The sequence below is a fragment of the Styela clava genome, chromosome 3 (assembly GCF_964204865.1).
Source record: "Styela clava chromosome 3, kaStyClav1.hap1.2, whole genome shotgun sequence".
Lineage (NCBI taxonomy): Eukaryota > Metazoa > Chordata > Ascidiacea > Stolidobranchia > Styelidae > Styela > Styela clava.
The window spans coordinates 19,299,409-19,325,138 of NC_135252.1; the positions used below are offsets into that span (position 1 = coordinate 19,299,409).

The 25,730-nt window shown below is 34.2% G+C and overlaps 1 protein-coding gene across 3 annotated transcripts; it reads right to left on the minus strand.

Annotated features, from left to right (window-relative positions):
• Positions 1 to 40: 40 nt before the first annotated feature.
• On the minus strand, positions 41 to 24,117 carry LOC120343250 (heat shock cognate 71 kDa protein-like). 3 transcript variants are annotated; one of them, XM_078110425.1, is made up of 17 exons: positions 23,970 to 24,117; positions 21,931 to 22,022; positions 20,976 to 21,105; positions 20,560 to 20,672; positions 20,138 to 20,401; positions 19,225 to 19,348; positions 18,550 to 18,700; positions 14,821 to 14,974; positions 13,753 to 13,917; positions 12,718 to 12,795; positions 12,122 to 12,310; positions 9,975 to 10,043; positions 4,829 to 4,900; positions 3,331 to 3,432; positions 2,779 to 2,871; positions 2,161 to 2,292; positions 46 to 432 (listed from the first exon to the last, which is right to left on the minus strand). In XM_078110425.1, exons 2-17 carry the CDS (start codon positions 22,003 to 22,005, stop codon positions 343 to 345), a joined length of 2,001 nt encoding a protein of 666 aa, XP_077966551.1. In that variant the 5' UTR covers positions 22,006 to 22,022; positions 23,970 to 24,117; the 3' UTR covers positions 46 to 342. The 3 variants fall into 3 exon arrangements, with proteins under 3 accessions (XP_077966553.1, XP_077966551.1, XP_077966552.1); XM_078110426.1 differs by lacking the exon at positions 4,829 to 4,900 and having other exon boundaries at positions 47 to 432; XM_078110427.1 differs by lacking the exons at positions 20,560 to 20,672; positions 20,976 to 21,105; positions 21,931 to 22,022 and having other exon boundaries at positions 41 to 432.
• Between the last annotated feature and the right edge of the window lie 1,613 nt (positions 24,118 to 25,730).

The window sequence follows — 25,730 nt, forward strand, 5'->3', positions numbered from 1 at the left end:
AAAACACAACCCTCACACCTTTGTCAGCATATATGACCTTTGATTGGAAGTAGTGGGGAATTTTACAAATTTTAATTTAAAAACTGATCAATATTTTTCTATTGTTAAAAAACATAACAACTTAAAAAATCTATAACAATTATACAATTTAAAAAAATACAAGACTAATTTTTTTATTAAATGCTTTGTTATCTGGAACTTTTCAACACAAAACATTTGAACGTCGTTTATTTCTATATTTCAAGTAATAAGCACATACAATACTGATTACATAATATTTCCAAATCATATTTGTTTTAATATACAATTTTGAAACGTTCTGTTGTATTTTAAGTGTTAAAACTACAATCGTGTCGATTCAAATTCCACTTCTTTTAAAGGTGTTTGGTCTTTTTTTGCCTTTCCGTCCTTTTTCTTGACTATTTCACCTTTCTGGTAACAATAAAATCAATACTTCGAATAACAGACAATATTTAGTGACTTCTGGAATAATTTTAAAAACTGAAAAAAAATTAATATGAATGATATTACAAAATCTAACATCATGACATCATGACAAAACATACAAATAAATTCTACTATTCTACTTATATTAAATTTGGTACTCCCGTAGTATGTGAAACGTAGTGTGAACTCGTACCCGAACTCGTAATACAACTAAAATAAGGTAAATTGGAATAAAATTATGACCTAACTCTAACCTGGTACACATATATACTACGTTTCGGTGTCGGCCATCTTGGGGCATATACTACGGGAGAACCTTAAATTTTAGGTTTTAGTTCTTTTGAATTCTTCTTTTGAAGTCAATACTTCAAATGACAGACAATATTTAGTGACTTCTAAAATAATTTTAAAAACTGAAAAAAATAAATTATAATGATATTATAAAATCTGACATTTTTTGATATATCAGAAAAACAATTTAACAAAAAACATACAAATAAATTCTACTGATATTAAATTTGGTACTCCCGTAGTATGCGAACCGTAGTGTGAACTTGTACCCGAACTCGTAATACAACTAAAATAAGTTAAATTGAAATAAAATGATGGCCTAACTCTGACCTGGTACACATTCTACGTTCCGGTGTACTACGGGAGAACCTTAAATTTTATGTTTTAGTTCTTTTGAATTCGGAATCTTTTTTTTTTCAAATAAGTGTTTCATTGCCATATGTTGAATCTTATATTAGTTAATTTTTTAATTAATTAAGGAGTTTTTTATTATTAGCTTATTCCCATTCAAAACGCTGTAAATAAAATTTTGATACAAGAGAAAATGGTTCATGATAAAATTTTATACAATTTATAATGACAATCTCAATTACCAAATAAATTGGGTAGAAGTGTACTTTGATCAATACTGCGTTTCTCCAAAAATAAGACTGGGTCTTATTTCAAATTTCTTCCGAAAAATAACACTTGGGCTTATTTTCGGGGGATGTCTTATATTTTCATTTATCAAAAACAAAATTAGGTAAAGAATTACCAGATTTTCAAATATATAAAATATGAAAATTGATATCCATTTACTTGATATTCATTTAAAAAAAAACTGCAAAACATGGATTATCAATCTATCAAAACAAGTAGGAGAGATTTCTTGCTATCGACTAGGTCAAAAATGATTTCACATTATTGACCAGGTCTTGAATTGTAAGGGGAGAGCTTATATTAAAATCATTTTCAAAATTCAGGCTAGGTCTTATTTTCAGAGTATGTCTTATTTTGGGGGAAAACACGGTATGCTGTATATTTTCATTAAAATGGTCGTAGTAATCCAATGAAATTAAAGTTCACATGCGTTTTGCGTGTGGATGTAATTTTAAATTCGGAAGCGTTTATGCTTGCGTTAGCTTAATTTGTGTATAAAGCCATTTAGTATTTACTTAAAATCTATTTTTGCTTATTATGTTGTTGCCAGTTTTGTGCTTAAGCTCACTGTAGATAAAATCGCAAATATTTTTCTCGTTGAGCCCATGAAACCTACGTAAGCATGCAACCATACCAGTAGCGTAGCCACCCCCGATTTTTTTTTATGAGGCCAACTTTTTTTCTGTATATTAACTTAATATTCGTTTGGAAAAAGAATTTTTGATAGCAAGCCAGGAAAAAATTCAAAATATTAACACACTTTTAAACCACGAAAAATAAGACCTTTTGGGTTGGCTTTTGTTTTACACTTGTCCGGTCTGTACTTGGTTTGCTCATGTCATGTTGACTCGATGCAACAGAGACCGTGCCATTTGATTTTCTGACTTTCTTCTTTTTCAGCGAGTTTCCCTGCCACTATGGTATCTTAAGTTTTTTTTATTCAGCTCCTTGAGGTATTGTGCATAATTAAGGAACCTAAATTTGCTCGTAAATTATGTAGTTAATAAACTTTTCAATAGTATAAAACAATTTACTACCATATACCAAAATTTAATAAAATATTAACACAAAATTCTGATGCTTGTACTACTTTGTTTTATTAGAACCACGTAACACAGTTATTCGGTGCAAATTTTTCGTTTTTTAATCATTGATAAATTGATATTAATTGTAACATACAATAAAATAAAAATAATAAATGAATTCTTGAGTAGTTTTCTGTTCTCACTTTATTGAAGAAGAGAGCTGTTCAAATTTATCAAAATTTATCTTTGAGGTGAGTCGTTTCAAATTACTCTAATAATATCTTTCCCATGAACAATTCGCTATTTATTTTACACATAATTATGTTTTGCTTCAAATTACAAATTATAATAATTTGTATTGTTATAAAAACACTACCTTAGATTTGAAGTTTTGTTGTTCTTCTTTTTTTTTAGCTTCAATTTTTCTTTCTTTTGCGACTTCTTTTAGTTGTTTTAGGTTTTCTGTCATCTAAATTATAGTTTGTTAGGTGTTCGATTTGATAGAGGAAATTAATACAATTTGGTAAAATTGATATTCTATTAATGTTTTACAATTTTTTCTTATTGCACGAAGTACATAACATATTAATATTTATAGATTCTTCTTTTACTGATTCAATATTTGCACTAGACATGTAAAACATTGTTTGTAAGTGTATAGATATCGTAATAGCGTTAATATCAGAGTATTATTATCTATTTCCCAATTTAAATTGAAAAAAATGCATTTTTTTAAGATTATTTTGGTTTCTTTTTTGATGAGGTTCTTCAAAGCCTCGAATTCTATACTAAACTCTTTGCCTCTTGAGTAAAGTAATTTCGGATAGAATATATCGAAAGAGAGGTATAGAACCCAGAAAATGTCTTACAGTTGAAAGTTAGCTTGAGTTTGAGACTTTATTACGAAGACAACATTCTAGAATTTTACCTCAGTTGAAGTTGGATTTGTGTTCTTGGATGAAGAGTTTGGTTGTTCAACTTTCATATTCGTGTTGTCACTTTTTCTCTCTTTTCTGTCGGATTGTTCTAGCTATAAAATCAAATTTGAATATTAGTAAGTAAGAAATCCTGCAAGTATTGTATTAATCGTATCAAAAATTGTTTTTTTATATTAGTTTGATCGTTATTTTTGATTGTTGCGTTCTGCTTATTTGAAATTTCTTTTGTATGTGTTGTACTCCCTTTATATATTTGTATTTTTATGTTATATTGTGGTTTGTTAACATTGTAATGAAATCAACATTAAAGCCGATTAAAATGTTTTTCTTTGTTATCCGATCAAAAAGTTGGAGTTACCCACAAGACTGTATTCATTAGAGTCAATTTTTTATTAAGAAAACTTTTGAGTGATGGGTTTTTATCATTCAAAATTAATTTTTATATCTATAACATTTGTTTCGTTGTTGAGACCTATAATATAAATACCTGATTAATTTACTTTGCTAGATTGTATTTTTTGGTTTTCATGCATTCAAGGATTCAAATAATGTTACAATATTAATTTAGTAGACGATAAGTCAAACTGTGAATTACGATTTCGAAAATTGTACTGTGTAAGGCATCGGTGGGCAACATACGGCCCGCGGCCGAGTCCGGCCGCGACGAGATTTTGACCGGCCCGCTGACTGTACCACAGTACATTATGATATTACATTATTACACTTTTAGTACATTATGATGAATTCATTATGTGTTTTTTGTAGTTTAAACTTTACTTTAAACGCGATTTATAATTTTCTTTTTTGCATTAGCGAATAAATATGTGATTAAGATATTGAATTCTATTTTGGTATAATCCGGCCTGCCGAGGACATCATTCCCCCACATCTGGCCCGCCGACTAGAGAAGTTGCCCATCCCTGGTGTAAGGGGTTCTAGGAAAATTCGACGCAGGAAATTTCGCCGTAGGAAATTTCGCCGCATAGGAAAAATTTCCTTATGAAAAATCGCCTTATTTAAAAAAAGATTCGTTATTTAAGAGCATACCGTAACCATAACTCTATAAACCTAACTGTTTTAATCACAAATACTTGTTTTACGGCAAAATGCTCTAGCGACTTTTCGTATACGGCGAAATTTCCTGCGGCGAGGTTTTCGGACACGTTTGGAATCTAAACAATGAAATTACCTCAAGAAGATATTATTAGTATTGATTTTATTCCGAGTAAAATATAATATACTTCCGAAGTATGTGAACTAAGATGGCGGTCATCGGAACGTAGAATGTGTACTAGGTTAGGGCTAGGCCCTAATTCTAGGTACAAATACTACTGGAGTCACTTGGTTATTTCCGGAACTCGTACAAGAACTGAAATAAGGAAAATTGGAATAAAATTAAGGCCTGACCCTAATCTGGTACATATACTACGTTCCGCTGTCCGCCAGCTTGGTTCACATACTTCGGGAGTACCAAATATAATATGCAACCTGCTTTTCATTTTTATGCGTTTTTGTATCTGTTGTGATTTCTTCTGGTGTGGTACTCGCTGAGTCATTTTCCTCATATATAAAATTGAAATGCAGATAAAAATAACATTTTATCAAAGATTACAAATAATATAATATGTTTATAATATTGTTTGAATAAGTAAAAAAAAATATAATTGACTTAGTCAATTATTGAAATTTTTCATGCAATGTCCTTTAATGAAATTAAAACATTAGAAAAAAATTACCATTTATAAATTTGAACTTATTCATACAAATTAAATATCTGTTGCTATAAATAACTAAAAAAATAGAAAATCGAATGAAAAAAAGAATTTAAAACAAAGTGGTTTACTTAGTTTACTTCGTAAAGATAAATATTGTTAGAATCTAGTTGACTGCAATTGCAATATAATGTTATGTTTAGAATGACGTGCAGAGGTCTACACGCCATTCTAAATTGACATGAATATGAATGTAATAGCTGAGTGCTTTTCAACCTTTTTGACGGATTTCTCCTTTGGCCTATTTTTAAGCTCCTCTTTCCTCCCCACTACGCATGAAAACTTTTATTTACTGTGATGAAATTGAATTAGCGCCACCTAATGTGGCCAACGTGGCACCATCGTTAATAGTCTCGTGGCTATAGTCGAAGGTTTTATTTGGTTAGCGTGCGTCAGAATTGCTACATCTTGTAACTTGTTCTTTTTCTTGTTTTAGTATAGTAGTAATCTTTAAGTTAATAAAAGCCTAGAAAACAGTCTAAATGAGTTTTCCTCGAATGGTTACACTACAATTTTATTAACTTAAAAATTAGCTTCGGTTTTACCACTACAAAGCGTGATGGCTCAACAATTGGAAAAGTTTATCCGTGTACCAGTCTTGGACACTCCGCCGAATTCGCCATATGCTCAAAAGGTTTTCAGTCATTGGGAACGCATGATCAAGAGCTTTTTGAATTCTGCAGAAACTGCTAGAGCTTCGTCTCCGACGACAACAACATTGCCTGTGATTGACAAATTGGCAATTATTGTGGGCTACATGTCTCCTGATGTGTTTGTTTATATTGAAGAAATAACAACATATGACACTGCTATGGCCAAATTAGAGAAGTTGTACAAGAAGAAGAAAAATGACGTTTTTGCCATGCATAAATTGGCGACGAATAAGCAAAGAAGTGGCGAATGCGTAACAGAATTTTTCCAACAATTGTCTTCGTTAGCTAAAGAATGCAACTTCGAAGCCGTATCTGCTGATAAGTATAGAGAAGAAGCTATAAGAGATGCTTTCCGAACTGGATTAAAATCCGCCGAAATTCGTCAACGGTTGTTGGAGAACGAAGTATTAACACTTGACAAAGCTCTTCAGATTGCAGATTCATTAGAGAGAGTCGAAAAGTTTGCTAACTCCTATTAAGGATGTACGAATGGCAATGGCCAATTAATGACCACATTGTCAGAAAAAGAAGCATCTGAAACTGTATCAGACACCGAAGAAAGACGTGATGACAATTTCAAATCTATAGCTGTGACATCGAGAACTTCAAACTTCGATTTTGCTGTCAAAAGGTGTGGTTATTGTAGAGGTGTGCATCGCTTAAAACGTCAAAATTGCCCAGCCAGAAATGTGTATTGCTTCAAGTGTGGTCGACGTGGACACTTTGCAAGAGTATGTAGATCTTCTAATGAAAATCGTGACAAAGTTGAAAACCCACATTTAGCTGCTGTTGTACCTAGCAGTCTAAAACTAGCTCTTGTTTCTGTAATAATCTCTGGCAGGCAAGTTGATGCTCTTCTCGACTCGGGTTCTTCTGATAATTATATGGCTAGCAATTTCGCGTCTTCTCTTGGGCTTACTCTAAAAGGACCGATGTCTAAAATTTCACTAGCATCAAAGAAGTCCGAAGCTCGTATATTGGGATCTGTGACAGCCGATATTAGGGCTAATTCCCGAACATACAAAGATGTCAACTTTGGCGTAATAAATAACTTGTGTGTGGATGTTATATTGGGGCATAACTTCATGAGCAAGCACAGAAGAGTTATATTTCGGTTTGATGGCGCTTATGAGGATCTAAATGTCGAGAAAACCTGTAACCTAACTGCTGCAAAGGTTAGTGAACCTATTCAGATTTTTCAGTTTATTGAACCTAACTGCAAACCGATAGCAGCTCCGTCTAGAAATTATTGTTCAGACGATCGTCGATTTATTAAAAGCGAGATATCTCGTCTTCTTGGGGAAGGTATAATAGAGCCTTCAAGATCCCCATGGAGAGCACAAGTTATTGTGACCAAAGATGCCCGGCATAAGAAACGTCTCGTTATTGATTATTCTCAAACGGTAAATCGATACACCTATTTAGACGCCTACCCATTGCCCAAAATTGACAAGATAGTAAATGAGGTAGCTAAAGGACGTGTATTTTCTACTATAGATTTGAAATCGGCCTACCACCAAGTGCCATTGGCAATAAGTGATAGACCTTTAACTGCATTTGAAGCTTCTGGCTCCCTTTATCAATTTTGCAGGCTTCCATTTGGTGTTACTAATGGTGTAGCTGCATTTCAGCGGTATATTGACTCTATCATTGCCAAATACGACTTGAAGGGAACTTTGGCTTACTTGGATAATGTCACTATTTATGGTACGAACAAGGAAGAACACGATGAACGACTGAAAGCATTTCTCTCTGCTGCCAATTGTGAGTTAACTTTAAACCAAGATAAATCCTTTTATTCTGCTACTGAACTATCACTGTTGGGTCATCTAGTATCACATAACACTATTAAACCGGATCCTCAGCATTTCAAACCGTTGCTCGACATGAAGCCTCCTCGTGATTCTAAGAGTTTAAAGCGTTGCCTTGGAATGTTTGCTTACTATTCCAAATGGATTCCTAAATTTTCTGATAAAATAATTCCCTTGTCTAGAAATTCGGGGTTTCCACTTTCAAACAATGCTATGAGATGTTTTGAAATTTTGAAAAGCGATCTACTAAATGCCTGCTTCGGGAGTATAGACGAAAGCAAGACTTTCACCATTGAATGTGATGCGTCTAATAACGCAATAGCTGCTATTTTAAATCAGTGTGGTCGTCCGGTAGCTTTTACTTCCCGTACACTATCTAAAAGTAAGTAAATAATAAAGTACCCTTCAATTGAAAAAGAAGCTACTTCCATTATAGAAGCAGTCAGAAAATGGAGTTATTTGTTACATGGAAGAAAGTTTTGCTTAATTACAGATCAACGGGCCCTGTCTTTCATTTTCCAAAAAAACCATAAAAGCAAAATTAAAAACACTAAATTGTCATTGTGGAAATTGGAACTTAGTTGCTACAATTATACTGTTGTTCATCGAGCCGGGATTGATAATGTAGCCCCTGATACTATGTCTCGAATAAGTTGCCTTTTTGGCAATCCTGATTTTGACCTCAAAAGTATTCATGAACAACTTGGTCACCCGGGTGTTAGGAGATTGTCACATTTCATCAGATCTAAGAATCTGCCTTTCTCTACTGAAGATGTAAAACACATTTGCTCCAACTGTCAGCAATGTGCGGAGCTAAAGCCGCGATATTTTAAAGGCAATTACAAGCATGAATTAATTAGAGCAACTCGTCCGCTGGAACGAATCAGCATTGATTTCAAGGGTCCCGTTTGCGGTAAAAAGCAGTATATTCTGATAATTGTTGACGAATACAGTCGTTTTCCATTCGCCTATCCTTGTAAAGATATGACTTCTACAACTGTGATACAGTGCCTTTCTTCCTTATTTTCACTGGTGGGATTACCTGAATACGTACATAGCGATAGAGGCCGGTCATTCTTATCAAGAGATGTTACGGAGTTTCTTGCAAGAAGGGGCGTTGCTAACAGCAATTCCACTCCGTACCATCCAACAGGAAATGCTCAGTGTGAGAGGATCAATCAAACGTTATGGAAGACTATAAAGCTATATTTGGCTTCTCAAAAATTACCAGAGGCTGCCTGGGAAATTTTCTTACCTGATGCCTTGCATAACGTAAGATCTTTATTATGTACGTCTACTAACTCGACTCCACATGAACGGTTGTTTGGTTTTCAACGACGATCGATGCTGGGCCAATCGCTCCCCAATTGGCTACTTTCAAGGGGTAGTGTGTTGCTTCGAAAATTCGTTCGGACAAAGACCGAACCTCTCTGCGACGTGGTGGATCTATTGGATGCCAATTCCAAATATGCACTGGTACGCCACTCAGATGGAAGACAAACTACAGTTTCTGTGAAAGACTTGGCGCCATGTCCCGACCAATCTAAAGCTAAACCAACCGAGACTCCAAATGATTTGAATGACGCTGATTTGCCAGAAGCTCAGGATGAATTAAATTCTACTTCGGATGAAAATTCGGAAACTCCCGTAGAAGATACTGAAAGCCCTCAACTTCGTCGCTCTGGTAGAATACGTAAGAGCCCGGATTGGTACGGAGATAGAATCTCTTAGCTTTATTCTACGAAGTGCTATTTTCATTTTGTAATTTTCGTGCATACTTTATATTCTGTTATATATATATATACATGATCTTTCTGGGTGGGGTGATTGTGATGAAATCGAATTAGCGCCACCTAATGTGGCCAACGTGGCACCATCGTTAATAGTCTCGTGGCTATAGTCGAAGGTTTTATTTGGTTAGCGTGCGTCAGGATTGCTACATCTTGTAACTTGTTCTTTTTCTTGTTTTAGTATAGTAGTAATCTTTAAGTTAATAAAAGCCTAGAAAACAGTCTAAATGAGTTTTCCTCGAATGGTTTCACTACATTTACTTTTACTATTTGATATTTGGTACTCCCGAAGTATGTGAACCAAGAGGGCAAACACCGGATTGTAGTATATGTACCAGGTTAAGGCTAGGCCATCATTTCAAATCTAAATACTACGGGAGTCACTCGGCTAGTCCCCGAACTCGTAATAGAACTAAAATAAGAAAAATTGGAATAAAATTATGGCCTAACCTGGTACGCATACAATATTCTGGTGTCCGCCATCTTAGTTCACATAGTACGGGAGCGCCCAACATAATTAACAAAACGATTCATAGTCCATTTCATGTCCGATAAACAAAACCTAACGCTGGTGCACAGTGAAGGGTGGTATAAAACGTCCTACATACCTTTACACTTTTTTGAATTACTGTTGTTAACTCTTCCTGCTTTTTATTGCAGTCCTTCACTGTAGCGATCTAAAATATGTTATAATTTTGAGATCCCGTAGTATTCGTACCAGGGCATTTCCCCAACCCTCCTCGCTCCCGTAGGGAATTTTCCCTTAGAATACTTTACTCCCGTAGTATTCGTACCAGGGCATTCTTTCTTAGGATACTTTGTTTCCGTAGTTTTAGTACAAGGGCATTTAATCCTTAGGATATTTGTTCTTGAAATATTCTTTCCAGGGCATTTTCCCTCAGGATACTTTGCTCCCGTAGTATTTGTACCAGGGCAATTTCCCTCAGCATATTTTGCTTCCGTAGTATTCGTACCAGAGCATTTAAGCCTTAGGATACTTTGCTCGCGAGGCATTCGTACCAGGCCATTTTTCCTTAGAATACTTTGCTTTACATTGACTTACTTAATCCCCACATTGGTATGAATATTTCTGGACCGCCCAATGTGGGGATTAGATAAGGCAAAGTATCCTAAAGGAAAACGCCGGGTACGAATACTTCTGGAGCGCCATAATTTTGAGCTGCTAATATCAACATGCTTGAACATTGAAATTAGTTTTGATAAATTGTTTACTGTCAAAAAGTCCAAATTAAACTACAAAGCATAGTTCAGTTAAATTCAATGTAAGTGTATAAACAGTATTTGTCGTGTCCGCAGTAGAGATGTACCAATGTATAGGTATCGGGTATCGGTATAGGCAATATCGGTTATTTTTCGGTATCGGCCATGTATCGGTATCGGTTAGATTAAGGCCGATATTTCCGATATATTTATCTTTTTGATTTGGTCCAGAATGTGTTAGAAGATAAGTTGGAGACTACTTTTCAATTTATTTTTTGTCTGGAGAGATCGTGAGCTATGAGCCATACTTGTCCCCACCCCCGCGAGGGAATAGGATTCACCTGTTTTTAGCTATTCATCAGCCAAACTAGCTTAACTAATTTGGCTATTTTTGCTGTCAAATTTTTATATTGACATTTTTAATATTACATAGTAATTATGAGAAATATATCAACACAGCACATAACAAAAGGCGCCCAGTTTTAAATCATACAGTGGAATTGGGGTCCTTAATAACGGCACATGCACTTTTGGCACGGTAATAAATTCTGACTGCTTGTCGTCAATTACGACTGTCATTTAGTCCGTCAACATTGATAAACTAAATTCCGACACAATTATCAGTCTACGCAGATATTAATTTTAATTTTGTTTAACTACACAATTTCTTTATAGATATTTTGACATGACCGCCGAGAGTTAGACTAGATTGTCTCAAAATATATGATAGCAATTGTAAAATATTATAAATAAAATATTAAAGTAAAAAATCCTCCTCGACGGTTATGGGTAGGCCTTCTTCTTGTCGGTGCTGATTGATATTCTTTAATGTTGGCTTTGTTTTATTGCGGCGATCATTACGATTAACCACAAAATAAAATATTTGTAAAAAGGTTTTAATTTGAACGTAGGACGGCGGCGCTAGAATGTGTGGGTGGTATTCTTTTAAACATGAATAACGATATTCGAAAGTCGCGATATTAACAATAAATTCGAATTGGACATCCCGGCTCAGGATTTTTCTAATTGAACACCGAGATTACAAGCGTGTTTCTTAATCAGTTAAAGCATCTGGATGCCAAACATCAATTTCATATTATGTGATATATCCCTTTTTCGATCTGAAATAATGTGTGCTATGAACAACGCTCAAAGACCATTGTTTTAACCCGTCTGCCCTACACAGCACACCTAATTAGGTAATATTTACATAGTATTGGTATCGGAATATCGGTAGTATCGGCCTTTTTGTAGTATCGGCGTATCGGTATCGGTATCGGCGTTTTTAGCTGGTATCGGATCGGTATCGGTATCGACTAAAAAAGTGGTATCGGTACATCTCTAGTCCACAGACGCGCTTTGCGTGGTGTCCAATAAAGCAAATAAATTCTTTTAAAAATCTTATCAAACGTCATCAAAATTTTGCACTTTTATCACCTATCCCTATATAATCCAATCGAGGTTTTCAATAAATAACTGGTATAATTCTATTTAATGTCAAAAATGTTATATTTCACATAATAAAATTGTTTACTTTATTGCTTTCCAGACATTTCAACGCGTCATCGCACTCCTGTAATGCTGATTTTTTGTCATCTTCCGATAAATTCGAAGATTTTATTTCTAACTTTATTGAATATGCTGTATTTTCCAAGCTGTTCCTGGCGTTGTTTTGCATTTTTATTGTTTCGTCATATTCATCGAATTCTTTGTTTTTGTTCACCTTAAAATAAGCAATACATTGTGCAGGAAAAGCAAAGGATCAACTATTTACAAGCACGTTAAAAACGGCGAGTCAAGAAAAGATTGAATATTTTGTTGTTAAATTACAGGCAACCGTTTGAATTTATCTTAACCGAAATTTTTCAAACCGTTACTCATGTCCAATTAAGCAAGATATTTAATACTAAATTAATTTTGAACGACTTTAAGCATATACTAGAAAATATATATCATAAATCGGTACTCCCGTAGAATGTGTACCAGGTTAGTGATGGGCCATAATTTGATTCCGATTTTCCTTATTTTAGTTTTATTACAAGTTCGGGGACTGTCTGTGTTAGCCAAGAAAATATATTACCTTGATGTAAAGTCGGCGACAAAAATTAGTCGCACATAAATCATTCTTACCATTCGCTTAATTTCCTCTTCATTATTTTGTTTGACACCATCGTTTATAACGCGATCATGGATGTTGTATCTGAGACTCTGTTCATAAAACAAAATATACAATTTAGTGAAAAGTTAATTATTTTACGATGCATAAAAGTGCACCGCGACAAACGATAAAAAAAATATTTTTTATGAATCACTTTTGACAAGCTCAAGTTTGGAATAAAGAGTATAAAGTTAAAAAAATCTTGTATATCTGCAAATACCTAAATGCGTAAATAATAAATGCGTAAGATTGTTTGTTCTGTATATTACAAAAGCGATATTGCTTGCATACATATTTTTTTGGTATGTGCTAAAAAGCATAGACCAATTACCAATCATAGGTACTCCTGAAGTGTGCGCACCAAGATGTCGCACAATCGAATCTAACCTGGTACACAACCTGAGTTTAGGTTGTGCGCCATCTTGGTGCGCATACTTCAGGAGTACCTATGATTGTTAATTAGTCCATGCTTTTTAGCACATACCAAATAATATACCAATCAATCACATTTAGTATATTTTTTCCACTTTTATTGAAAAATGATATACTGACCAAAATATATATACATACATATATAAAAAACAAAAGAGCAGTTTTTAAATATATTGACACGGAGTAGTACGGGTATACAGTCTGTCACAGTAGACTACCGGTACCCGCCGTGTTCACGACTTTCCGGAACCAAAATCGCTGACGCGAAGACGAAATCGCCACAAGGAGGGCAATTTTTATTTTTGGTGACATCATCGCACACAGAAAACAAATCTCATTAATCCCACAGAAAATTTTGAAATAAATGAAAGTAATAAAACCTTACGAAAACAAAAACGATAAAACGAAAAATACAATCTTTCACCACTGAAAATTTTAAAGAAATTGGTCAAGTAATTAAAGAGAAAAGAGATTTTCCATAACGATAGAAAAAAATTTTAACATCAAGAACGGGAACAACAACGTGATAACAAAAGGATCATATGTCCACCCCGTGTTCAATAACTACAAAAAACCTCTTGAGCACCAGTCAGACTTGCTGCGTATAATGTAGCGCCAAACGCTACAGCTTCATCCGGGTTGATAGTTCTGTTTAACTCCACCACGTTGAAATAATCTGAAAGAATATTTCTGATCTCTCTAATACGAGTTGATCCTCCCACAAGAACGATGTCGTCAAACTAAAATATATCAACACACTTAATTCAGAAAAAAAATGTAAAATATTGTTTGAATATGATAAAATTATCATTTTGAATAAAATTGAAAACAATGATTTAATTAATTTATATATTCAATTGAAATTTATTCTATAAAATCAATGTACTATCATATATATGGATTTAAAATATTATATAGTTATGATGATTTGATAAGAAGTGTACCTATGTTAGTATGTATTGTTTTAAATTAGGAGTGTAAAACAAGCGGCCTGCGGGCCACAACTCCGCCCGCCAAGCCATTTAGTCCTTGGCCACATTCAACTTATTCCCCACCAGAAAATAAATCCTAATCCGACTGGTTTATGTTAAGTTTAAAAAGACGCTCACGTGGATGAAATACATAATGTTTTTGTTTTTATTGCAGCGTTAAATCTTTAGACGCATTCTTTTCTCGTGCCTTCCCGCTAAATTTTTTGTGTAGCCCAGCTGGATGTCTGAAGTTGGTTATATGGCCCACCGATAATGAATATTGCACACCCTTGTTTTAAATTAAAATTGTTGTTGTTAATTATCTTATCATGCTTGGGGGACCGTTGGTGTAGCTGTTCAATGCAACTAAAAAATCAGAATCAACATCTAAATAATATAATAGGGAAATTTCGCTAGAAATCCTATTTTATTATTTTCAAATTTATTTTCAAATTTTGTGGGATATATATTCAAACTAACATCTGACTTTTCTACTTTTATTTTGATAAGAAAAAATATTCCACATTTCGTCACTCTTTATTAAAGCCTGCGCCTCGCATATCTAATAAACGGTACTGTGAGCCGCACAAGCGCTGGTGCACAAACTTCGTACCTAAATATGTAAGCAGTGCTTTTATGTCAATAGTTTATTGTAGTTTCTCCTATATTCACCTGTTTTTTAGCATCTGGAACACTTTTGATAACTTTGTCGACAATACGTTCAAATGTTTTAAACAAACTTTTGTTGAGCTGGTTAAAATCACTTCTGGTAAGAATTAGAGACGATGATTCCACTCCCAAATCAGCAGCCAAGTCTTCTGGTATTCTATTGATATACCAAATGTTTAAAAGTATATACATTTAAAACAAGATAGCGACGCTCAAATATATGGACATGGAGTATTAAAGAAATAAAAAAAAACAGTAATAGCCTTCAATCAAAAAATACAATGTTTAACTACTGGAAATTTCAAAGCAATTGATCCAGTAGATAGAAAAGAAAAACGTATTTTTCAGAACGATAAGAAGAAGAAAAATACAACAAAAACAACAACAACATAATAATAATATTAATAATAATAATAAAAACATTGTCAGTATTTCTACTGACACACTCTCACATCACGATATAAGTCCCTCAACAAAGGATATTCCTCAACCGAGCCCCATACGTGAAATATCGGAAAAAAGAAAAAATTAAAAAACATCGTTGGAAACGTGAGGAGTATATACAAGTGATGGAAGCGTACTACAAAGCTGTGAGCTCTTCCTCAAAATGTATTACTAAACAAACACTTACAAATTGGCTTGAAGGACCCCAATCTTTGAATGTCCAAAATATGACAGATATAGAACTCAAATCCATCAAACAGAAATACTTGGAATCAAGGGATATGAGTCAAAATGACAATGTACATGACGAAAATGGCCCATGTGACAATGTACAAGAAATATTACAACTGCCATGCATAAACTCACCTCAAACACCAACTCCTCTACCAGATAAACCAAAAGAAGAAACTGAACAATTCTTAAAGGAATTAAAATCAAGATATTTTTCTGTCAGAGAACAAGATTTTAGAAACAGACTCAAATTGCCAAAATTACAATTAACGAAAGAAACTAAAATCTGGCTAGCAGAAGGCAACAAAGCTATTGCCCTTTTGAAGCAAGATTTTGAATTTGATCTGGATGTTATTGAAATATCAAACATTATTCATGCATGTTCAACTATGGTCACTGAAAAAGTTGGAGCAATAAATAGGAAACCTAATGGACCAAGGAATAATTACAAAGCAAAATGGAAAGTAAGAATTGAGAGCCAAATTAAACTAATGAGAGCAGATTTGTCTATCTTATCAGAAATACAAAACGGTAGTGTTCTTAATAAACGAACAATGAAGAAAATAACAAATCGGTACAAATTAGATGGGTTACACAGTAATATTGCGGTAATCAGAGAAACTCTAAAGCAGAAAATACAACTCAAGGCGCAAAGGCTTCGACGATACACCAAACGACAAAAACAGTTCATGCAAAACAAAACATACGAGGATGCCAGTTGGTTTTATAGAGAATTGAATAAGCGTGATATCGACGTAAAACGTTACCCGTCAATATCGGAATTGGAAACATATTGGGCAGGAATATGGAGTAAAAATGAGTCCCATAATACTGAGGCAACGTGGATCACTGACATCAAAATTGAAAACGCCATTTTACCCGAACAACAATGGAGCGACATTAGTGATGAAGAAATATGTGGTGTAATCAGAGGCACCTTAAACTGAAAATCACCCGGGAATAGACAAAATACCAAATTTCTATTTGAAGTACTTTTCGGCGTTACACAAAGATTTGGCAGGGGTATTTAGAAAGTATCTTAAGCAACCTGAACTAACACCAAAATGGTAAACTTAGGGTTTGACCTATCTTTTACCAAAGTCCCCAGAAACAGAATCTGCCCAAAACTTCCGGCCAATCACATGTTTGCCTACCATGTACAAAATACTAACGTTCATAATTACTAATAGGACATACATCCATCCTGAAGAAGAGGGAGTGTTACCTAGTGAACAGAAAGGCTGCAGGCGTGGATCTTATGGATGCAAAGACCAATTACTAGTAAATAAAATGATTTTGGAAAATTGTAGAACTTATCAAAAACACATGAGTACCGCATGGATTGATTACAGAAAAGCGTTTGACAGTGTACCGCATTCTTGGCTTTTAAAGATATTCGAAATTTACAAGTTGTCACCTATCCTAATCTCTTTTTTCAAAATTACAATAAAAAATTTGCAAACAAATTTGATCCTGAGGCACAATGACGGAATGATACAAAGTGACACCATTTCGATTTCATGCGGAATTTTCCAAGGAGACTCATATTCACCTCTTGCGTTCTGCCTTGCCTTGGCCCCGCTTAGCCCTTTGCTGAAAGAAACCGGTTGTGGCTACGAAATTTTGAAACAAAAAATATCTCATTTATTTTATATGGATGATTTGAAGCTGTATTCTAAAAATAATAACCAACTTGAAATGTTATTGAAAACTGTGAAATCATTCAGTGATGACATCAAAATGAAAATTGGCCTCGAGAAATGCGCAAAAGCATCTTTTCGCAAAGGTAAATTATTTAGAGAATCAAATTTACAATTAGATCAAGAAACCTCGATAAAAGAACTCGGTAGCGATCCAACATATCGTTACCTTGGAGTACATGAAGCTGATAGAATCAGACATGAAGGCAATTAACAGTTTTGCAGTATGGGTAGTAGTTTCGTACAGTTTCAATATCATCAAGTGGACTAAGCAAGAAATCAAACAATTTGATACCAAAACAAGAAAACTAATGACGATAAATAAAATACATCATCCTCGAGCAGACACTGAACGTTTGTACTTATCACGAAGCAAGGGTGGACGAGGTCTGGTTCAAATTGAGGAAAGTTACAAAGCATCTACTGTAGGACTGAAAATATATTTGACCGAAACAGAAGATCCACTAATGCAGAGACTAAGAATTTGGCATGATAAACCATTGCATGGAAAATATACCACTAGAACATGTGCACTGGATGAAAATGAACAACAAACGCATAAATGGCTAAAAGTTCAGATCTGAAACCCACAACGGAAGGATTTATAATTGATGCCCAGGACCAAAGTCTCCCGACCAACGCTCACAAGAATAGAATTATGAAACTAAACATTGATCCAAAATTCAGAATATGCCAATCGTTTGATAAATCGTTGACCACATTGTATCCGGGTGTAAAGTTTCGGCACCGACAGAATATACAGAAAGGCATAACAAAACCGCATCCTATTTGCACTGGAAAATTTGCAAACACTGCCATATACCTACAGAAGACAGGTGGTACAATCACAAGCCTGAACCGGTAACAGAAAATGAAAATGTAACAATTTTATGGGATTTTACTGTTCACACTGACAAAACTATAGGAGCAAATCGACCTCATATTATAGTAAAAGATTTCACAAAAAAATCCTGTCTGCTAATTGATGTGGCTATACCATCCGAAAGAAACACCTCTAAAAAAATATTTGAAAAACTCTCACAATACAAAGATCTAGAAATCGAGATACAAAAGATGTGGGGACTCCAAACTTCAACAATACCAGTTGTGGTGGGGGCGCTTGGACTTATCGGAAAAGAATTTGAAAAAGATGTACAACATATTCCAGGAAATATTAATGCAGAACAGCTTCAAAAAACCGTTCTTCTTGGAACAGCTCACATCTTACGTAAATTACTCCCGGTCGCCAGAAGGTTAAAATAATAACATAAAAATAAAATAAAAAAATAAAAATAAGAAATAATAATAACAAAAATATCCATTCCGTGTCCCATAAAAGCTTTGTTTTATAACTAACCGAGCTCGGGAAGATGCAGACAAATTTCTTTTTATTTTTTCGCAAGCTTCTTTCAATCTTGTCTTGTTCTTTTTGCTTTTTGACAAGTCAATGTTTTGCTTTTTCAATTTATTGATGTAATGGGTAAATATATTGTTGTCAATCATTTCACCTAAATGAAAGTGTAGACTTCGATTGCAAGTATTCAGCGAAATAATATATATATATATATCAGATAACTAAAAATTGTCAGGTGAAATAACGGTGCTCCAGAAGTACGTGTACCAATATGGAGGTAACTGATTTTGTTCTCCCATTTTAAAAGTTGTGTCAAGGGACTAAAACCTATGAGCAGGGAGTATATTGACTTGGCTAACACAGACATTCCCCGAACTCGTAATAGGACTGAAATATGGTAAATCTGAATAAAATTAGGCCCTAACCCTATCCTGGTATATACACTGCTGGAGTACCGAAATAACTTATCGATCGTTTTAACATAAGTTTATTTTAGCAATATGTTGGGGATACGTGCGATAAGTTAAGGCTGGTAGATCCGCATATAAAAGGATGATGAGCAATGATAATAATGACCACGTTACGTGACTCTTGAATAACGTAACATACATGCAAGTTCCAAACAAAATGTTTTATTATGGTATTTTAATGAATCACGTGATAGAATAATGCTCATACCTCCTATAATTGAATCTCCATCTGTTGTTGTTATTTTAATGTCATTTTTGTGCACTAATGCTATACTTATGTCAAGAAAACCTCCTCCGAAGTCAACAATAACGATTTGTTTCTTCATTTTTACCTAATAGTAAAATATTCAATACAGTATATAGTATATAAAAGTTAGAGTATTTAGTAAATAAAATGGGAAACGAAGGTGTAAGATAAATTTTATACAAAATAAAACAAAAGCAGTTTTACAATAAAAGGTACAATTTAAATCATCATTGCCGCCGATAACATTTTCAGGAATTCTACTTTTTCAAAAGCAATGTCCTTGACTTCATGGACAAGGCTCTAGCTAGACCACCGGTTGGTTCTCAACCAGGGCCATGGCCCACCGCTGGGCTACAGAAGCATTTTAGATGGGCCACAAACATAATAAAAATTGCTGGAGTTATTGATTAATTTGGTTTTATTTGTGTCACTACGGTTAAATTTTGATTGTGATAGCAATGAATAGCTGTTTTTTGTTACTGAGAAGTAATTTTCATTCTAATAATTAAACTGGAGTTGTTTAATATTGCGAAATTTTTTTTATTGCTTTTCTTGTAGTTTTTGTCTTGCATGAAAATACAAATGTGTCATGGAAGAAATAAGGTTGAAAATTACTGCTATAGATATCAGATACTAATGTTTACAAAGTATAAATATATATATATACAGTATACTCAATGCTATATATAGTGTATATTAATTATACAGTGAATGCGCTCGATAGCGAAATATAGATTTCTATGAAGATGTCATTAGTTTGAAATTTCTCTTTGTATATCCCGAATAGATCAAGTTTGATATGTTTGATGAATTTTTCGTGGTCTCCGTCTGACCTGTTGTTGCTCAATAGCGTTAAATAAAAACAATAACCTACCTCGTTGTCGTAACAATAAGCAATTGCTGCAGCTGTTGGTTCGTTTATTAACTCAAGCACTTCCAAACCGACAATTCTTCCTGCGTCAATTGTAGCCAATCTTTGTGCATTCTCAAAGCTTGCAGGGACGGATATAACAGCTTTTTTTACTTCAGTTTTGAGGTGCGATTCAGCTATTTTTTTCATTCTGCCCAATATCATGGCCGTTATTTGTTCGGGATATAATTTTTCTTCTACTTTTATTTCATTCTTGATATAAGATATCTAAAATAATTCGATCTATAAATACATTGACAGAGGTCAGTAATTTTCCAAAAAATTTAGTAACTTTTAGCACATTGTCACAGCAACTAAAAGCTCTAATATTACAACTATTTTCCTATATTGGTCAAGCATATACGCTACAAAAAAACAAAAATTACCGGTATACGGATTCGGTTGTTATCATCTATTTCGGTTGAAAATCCCCATGTTTCATCTATCGGAATTAGCGTTCCATTATCTTCTTGCTTTTTTCCAATTAAACGTTTCACATCTGTAGCAAAACGAAACGCAAAACTTCTGAGAATATTTAAAATAGGATAGGATATGATTTACATATTTATTTCGGATGAGAGAAAACCCGATAAGACGGCCCAATCATATGGCGAACAACGGCCTCCAAGTCGGTTATGGGCTTAGTTAGCCAGTTATTTTTTTCGAAAGCATAGACTTAACTTATTTAAACGGCATTGTTAAATACCGTTGCATCGACGGTGTCATCGATGATTCCTATTCCTATTTCCTAATTTATTCATTGAACCTAATTAAAGGTGATTAATTAAATACATGTCCTCACCATATATGGTGTTACCCAAATTGAGAGGAGCTTGATGTTTCGCAGATTCACCAAATAAACGTTCTTCTTCAGTAAACGCGACATAAGCTGGAGTTGTCCGTTTGTCATGTTCATTTGGAATAATCCTCACCTGAATAATATTTAGGATAGGATAGGATTTACATATTTATCCAGGGGAGAGGAAAGCCGCTTTGACGACTTAGCCATATGGACCACTGCCTCTCGTCCGGTTACCATTCCATGACGGGTATGGAATTAGTTAGTTATTTGTTTTCGGAAGCATGGACTCGATGGTGGGGGGGGGGGGGGGGTGAGGGTAGCTGATCAGCAGTTACATGAACCATCCTACGGCGCCGAGGAGTCCAGCAATCTTCTAGCACATAACCATCCCGCGTGGGATTCGAACGGTGGCAAGCATATTCCTAACGCTTAGCACGATGAGCCACACCACCGCGCCATTGCTTCATGCATTTGAATTATTGTACATGAAGTGGACATATGAATCGTTTTGTAATTGGGTTGTTGTTGTTGTTGTTGTTGTTGTTGTTAGAATTTTCCGTTTTATAGGACTCGAAAAGATCGATCTTTTTATTCGCTGATGGACCAATTGATTCGAAACTTTTCAGTGGTGGATGATCGTATTTTTCGCTAGAAGGATATTACTTTTATTTGTTCCCAACACGCTTTTATGACATCGTGATACGCTTTTATGTCATCGTGTTGGCTGCCTCCCACTTTATTATGGCATCGTGGCGGCTGGTGCCAATAGTCCACTGTGACAGATTGCTTATCCGTACTAGGGCGTTCTTGAACTTTGTGTCCATATATTTGAGAATAGTTCTCTTGTTTTCAATTTTAATAGCAAGTAAAAAGTGTTGTACGTTGCGCAGTATCTATTTGGTATTTTGAATATAAAATAAATTAATGCTAATGTGGTAAACTTTAACACACTTACCATTCCATTTATGAATGCTCCGACACAAACAAAGTTCGTTCCTAGATCAATTCCAATTGCGCAGTCTTCATTCATGCTAAAATTTCTAGGTTCTAAAAATAATAACTACGCATATGAAGCCAACCAATAAATAGACTCGCTATTTATTTTTGTATTAAAACCTTGCTCAAGTCATTTTCTCGAGGTTATTTTCTCTCAATTCCACGGATAATATTACAAGCACAAAGCAAAGAGATCAGTTTTTTATCGATATATAATTAACCTCTTTTTTTCAAAAATGAATGGAGAAATAGATACTAAACTTATTTAATCTCTTCGTTTAAAAAAACAATTACTGGAAACTGGATATTCTGAAGCTTAATTATGTCAGTTTACTTTATTAACGCTAAAATAATTTGTGAATATTGTGAAATTGACGTTTTGCAAGCGCATTTGCTCATTGCTTATAGTTTTGCATTTTCTACTATAATATATGTTTTACCAGAGAATGATTTTATTTATTCTAATTTTTGTATCACACACATTATGTTTTTTAGACAAGTTATTCGGAATGCCGATAAAATGACAAAATCAGTCTGGGCGATTCTCCGGTTGGTTCAGAAAATGAGCCAATACTATACAAAGAAGTTGGTAATACAGAATTATAACAATAATGGGCGCTCCTGAAGTATTTGAGCCAAGATGGCAGACACTGGAACGTAGTGTGATTACCAGGTTAGGGTTAGGCCATAATTTTATTCCAATTTCTCTTATTTTAGTTTTATTGCGAGTTTGGGGACTAGCCAAGTCACGTAGTATTTTCACCTAAAATTATGGTCTAACCCTAACCTGATATACATATTACATTCCGGTATCCGACATCTTGGTTTACATACTTCGGGAGTACCCATTATTGCAATGCGCAATCAGCAAGCATACATACTTATCATTCAAATTTAATTTAAGATGACCTAAATACGTCATATTAGAAGGTCTCTGAGTGACATCAGTTAGTCAATTATGATATAGTTTTTTATTCATGATTCATTATTATCACTTTTAGCTAAAACTTAATGCTAATACTAATGTCAAGAAGACTATTTTTTAGAATTGATTTTTCGAATCTTTTTACCAAAATTAATAGCAATAATACATTTCCAAAGCAGCCTTCAATTTAATGTAGGAAATGCAAAAATTAAACACGTTTTGTGAGCTTTCGAAATAAAATTATTCATTATTTTGGGAAAACGTGACCAAACACAAATATATCGTTTAAACCCGGGGTGTAACATTTTGTCGGTGGGCCATATAATCAACGACAGACATCTAACTGGGCCCTCCTAATCAAGGTAATGCGTTTTCGCCTAGCCTTATAATAATATATGCACTGGACAAAACGGCGAAAGATTATCACAGTGACAAGAGTAAAAAAATTATGAATTTGTACCCATGTGAGCGCATTTTTAAACATAAAGGATACGTATTTTATACTTGAAGGGAAAATCTGAGTGTTGATGAGGGCCCCTCTAAATGACTTGGCATACCCAGTTGTGCTCACCCATGGTTTGGACAGACTCCATTAATGCTTGTTTATATGACCATCTAGATTCTAGATTCATAGGTATGATAGCGACACAAGATGAGCATCAAAATATTTACAAATCTGATTGGATATTGAATCGTTAAATTGTTTGCCCGGGCCTACATCTGATTCATTCAGCGTACAGTGAGTTACTTTCGTTAGAATTCCATCAATATAAATATATAACTAACAATGATCAGTAATACGAAGTAGTTCACTATGAATGTAATATCGAATGTAAACTCATCGAGGTGAAAATTATTTTTGAGAGCGACATTGTTATTATTGTTGTCACGTTCCTGTTTTCGAAATTCTTCATAATAACATGTAGGCCTACCTCACCATTCTTCATATTAGCTGTCATTATTATCATAGAAGGAACACCACTGCGTAAATGTTCCGCATTGTAGGACTCAATTCTATGCCTCTAATAGTCCATGTATCTTTAAAATACGTAATTTAATATTAATCAACTCACCAATTTACAATGTATTTCCTTTCTTTTAGTTAAACGTTATTACCACTGGGTATGTATACCTTCTATTCACAACCTTTATTGGCGGACTCAATACAATAATACCTTATTTGTTTCCAGTCAGTCGTTCGATACTCAGCAGAGCGTGCCCAACAGGACTGAATAAACCTGAATCTTGTTCGCTATCTAACGGAAATATTTATTCTGATATTGCTTTCTGGAACGCGTGACGTACATGAATACATTTAATATTTCAGATGCTTATTTATACAATGAAATGATCTTTTAGTCAAACCTTCATCACATTGACCAGTTCTGTTTTATCAACTATCAACTCAATGATGCAAGACGTATAAAAGAACACAAATATTAGCTCTTTATCGGGTCATTGTATATATATATAATATTCTAGATCAGTCTAACTTAAGCAAATATATTTCAGTTATAAGAAGAAACACGACTGTAAGAATAAAAATAATTTTAGTGTGCAAAAAGATTACTGCGTTTAATTGCTACAGAATTAGTGCGTTACACACGCCTAGAACTTTACAATAATTTTAAACAAAATGCTATATTGAATTTGTATAAAAATTGGGTACTCCAGTAATATGTGTACCAGGTTAGGGTTAGACCATAATTTGTTCACGATTTTTCTTATTTTAGCTCTATCATGTGTTCGGGGACAGTCTGTGTTAGCCAAGTGAATATCCCTCTGTTCATAGGTTTGAGTACCTTTACACAACTTGATGTAAAATTGCCGAACAAAATTAGTTACCTCCATATTGGTACACATACTTCTAGAGCGCCCTCAATTCAGTATTCAGTACTGCTAAAATTATAACGCCCAAGAATAAAATTATAAGTCACAAGATATGTCAATTCAAATGATGTGATAAGTCAAGCAATATGAGAAAATTACTACAAATCTATACAATAGATATTTTTAAACTCAAATAGACATGGCAAAAATGAAGGTTTTTTTTTATACAAAAAAAAATCCAGTATTAGAAAGCAATTACAATCAATAAATGTTCAATAAAGCCTAAGTGATATGAGCGATCTTTGATTTACACATTTCTTTGGTGCGTGGTATAAATAAAAGCGCAAATATAGTTTGTCTGGTGCAGTGGTTCCCAAACTTTTTAGTATCGTCACCCCTAAATCGAATTACTAAAAGCTCAATCACCCGCAACATAAAACTATAACAGTCATATCGTTGTCCAATTCATCTTGACCAGAAATTGTGATAATAGTAACACCTATTGAATCTTCTGATCCGATTTTAAGATGCTAGATTAGTATTTTAGCCTACATTCTGTTGCAAGGTTCCATTTTTTATGTCCCTACGAACCGTTTGACTGGATGACTAGGCTCATTGCCTAGATGCGAGCAATGAATGTCCAGCTTTTCCGCACACTTGTCAAAATTACGTAGATTACAAAAAAACTTGTTGAAGAGTGAATGTCCAGATTACCCCAAAAAATGCCAAATTACCCCCATTTGGAGGTAATTACCACAAGTTTGGGAAATCCTAATGCGATGGTGAGGCTATTTAACAACCGCTAAGAGGGCTGACAACAAGTAGGTTGAGTAAAAAAAAATTAGTTTGAAAAGTTCCTTTTCTATTTTTGTACAAAATTATTGCAATCAAAAAGATACTTCTACTCTACGATATCTCTCATACTTTCCTTTACTTAATCATCTAAAAGGTGAGTGTTTCGAGTTCGATAAAATTCACACAAAATATATATATACATGTTCATT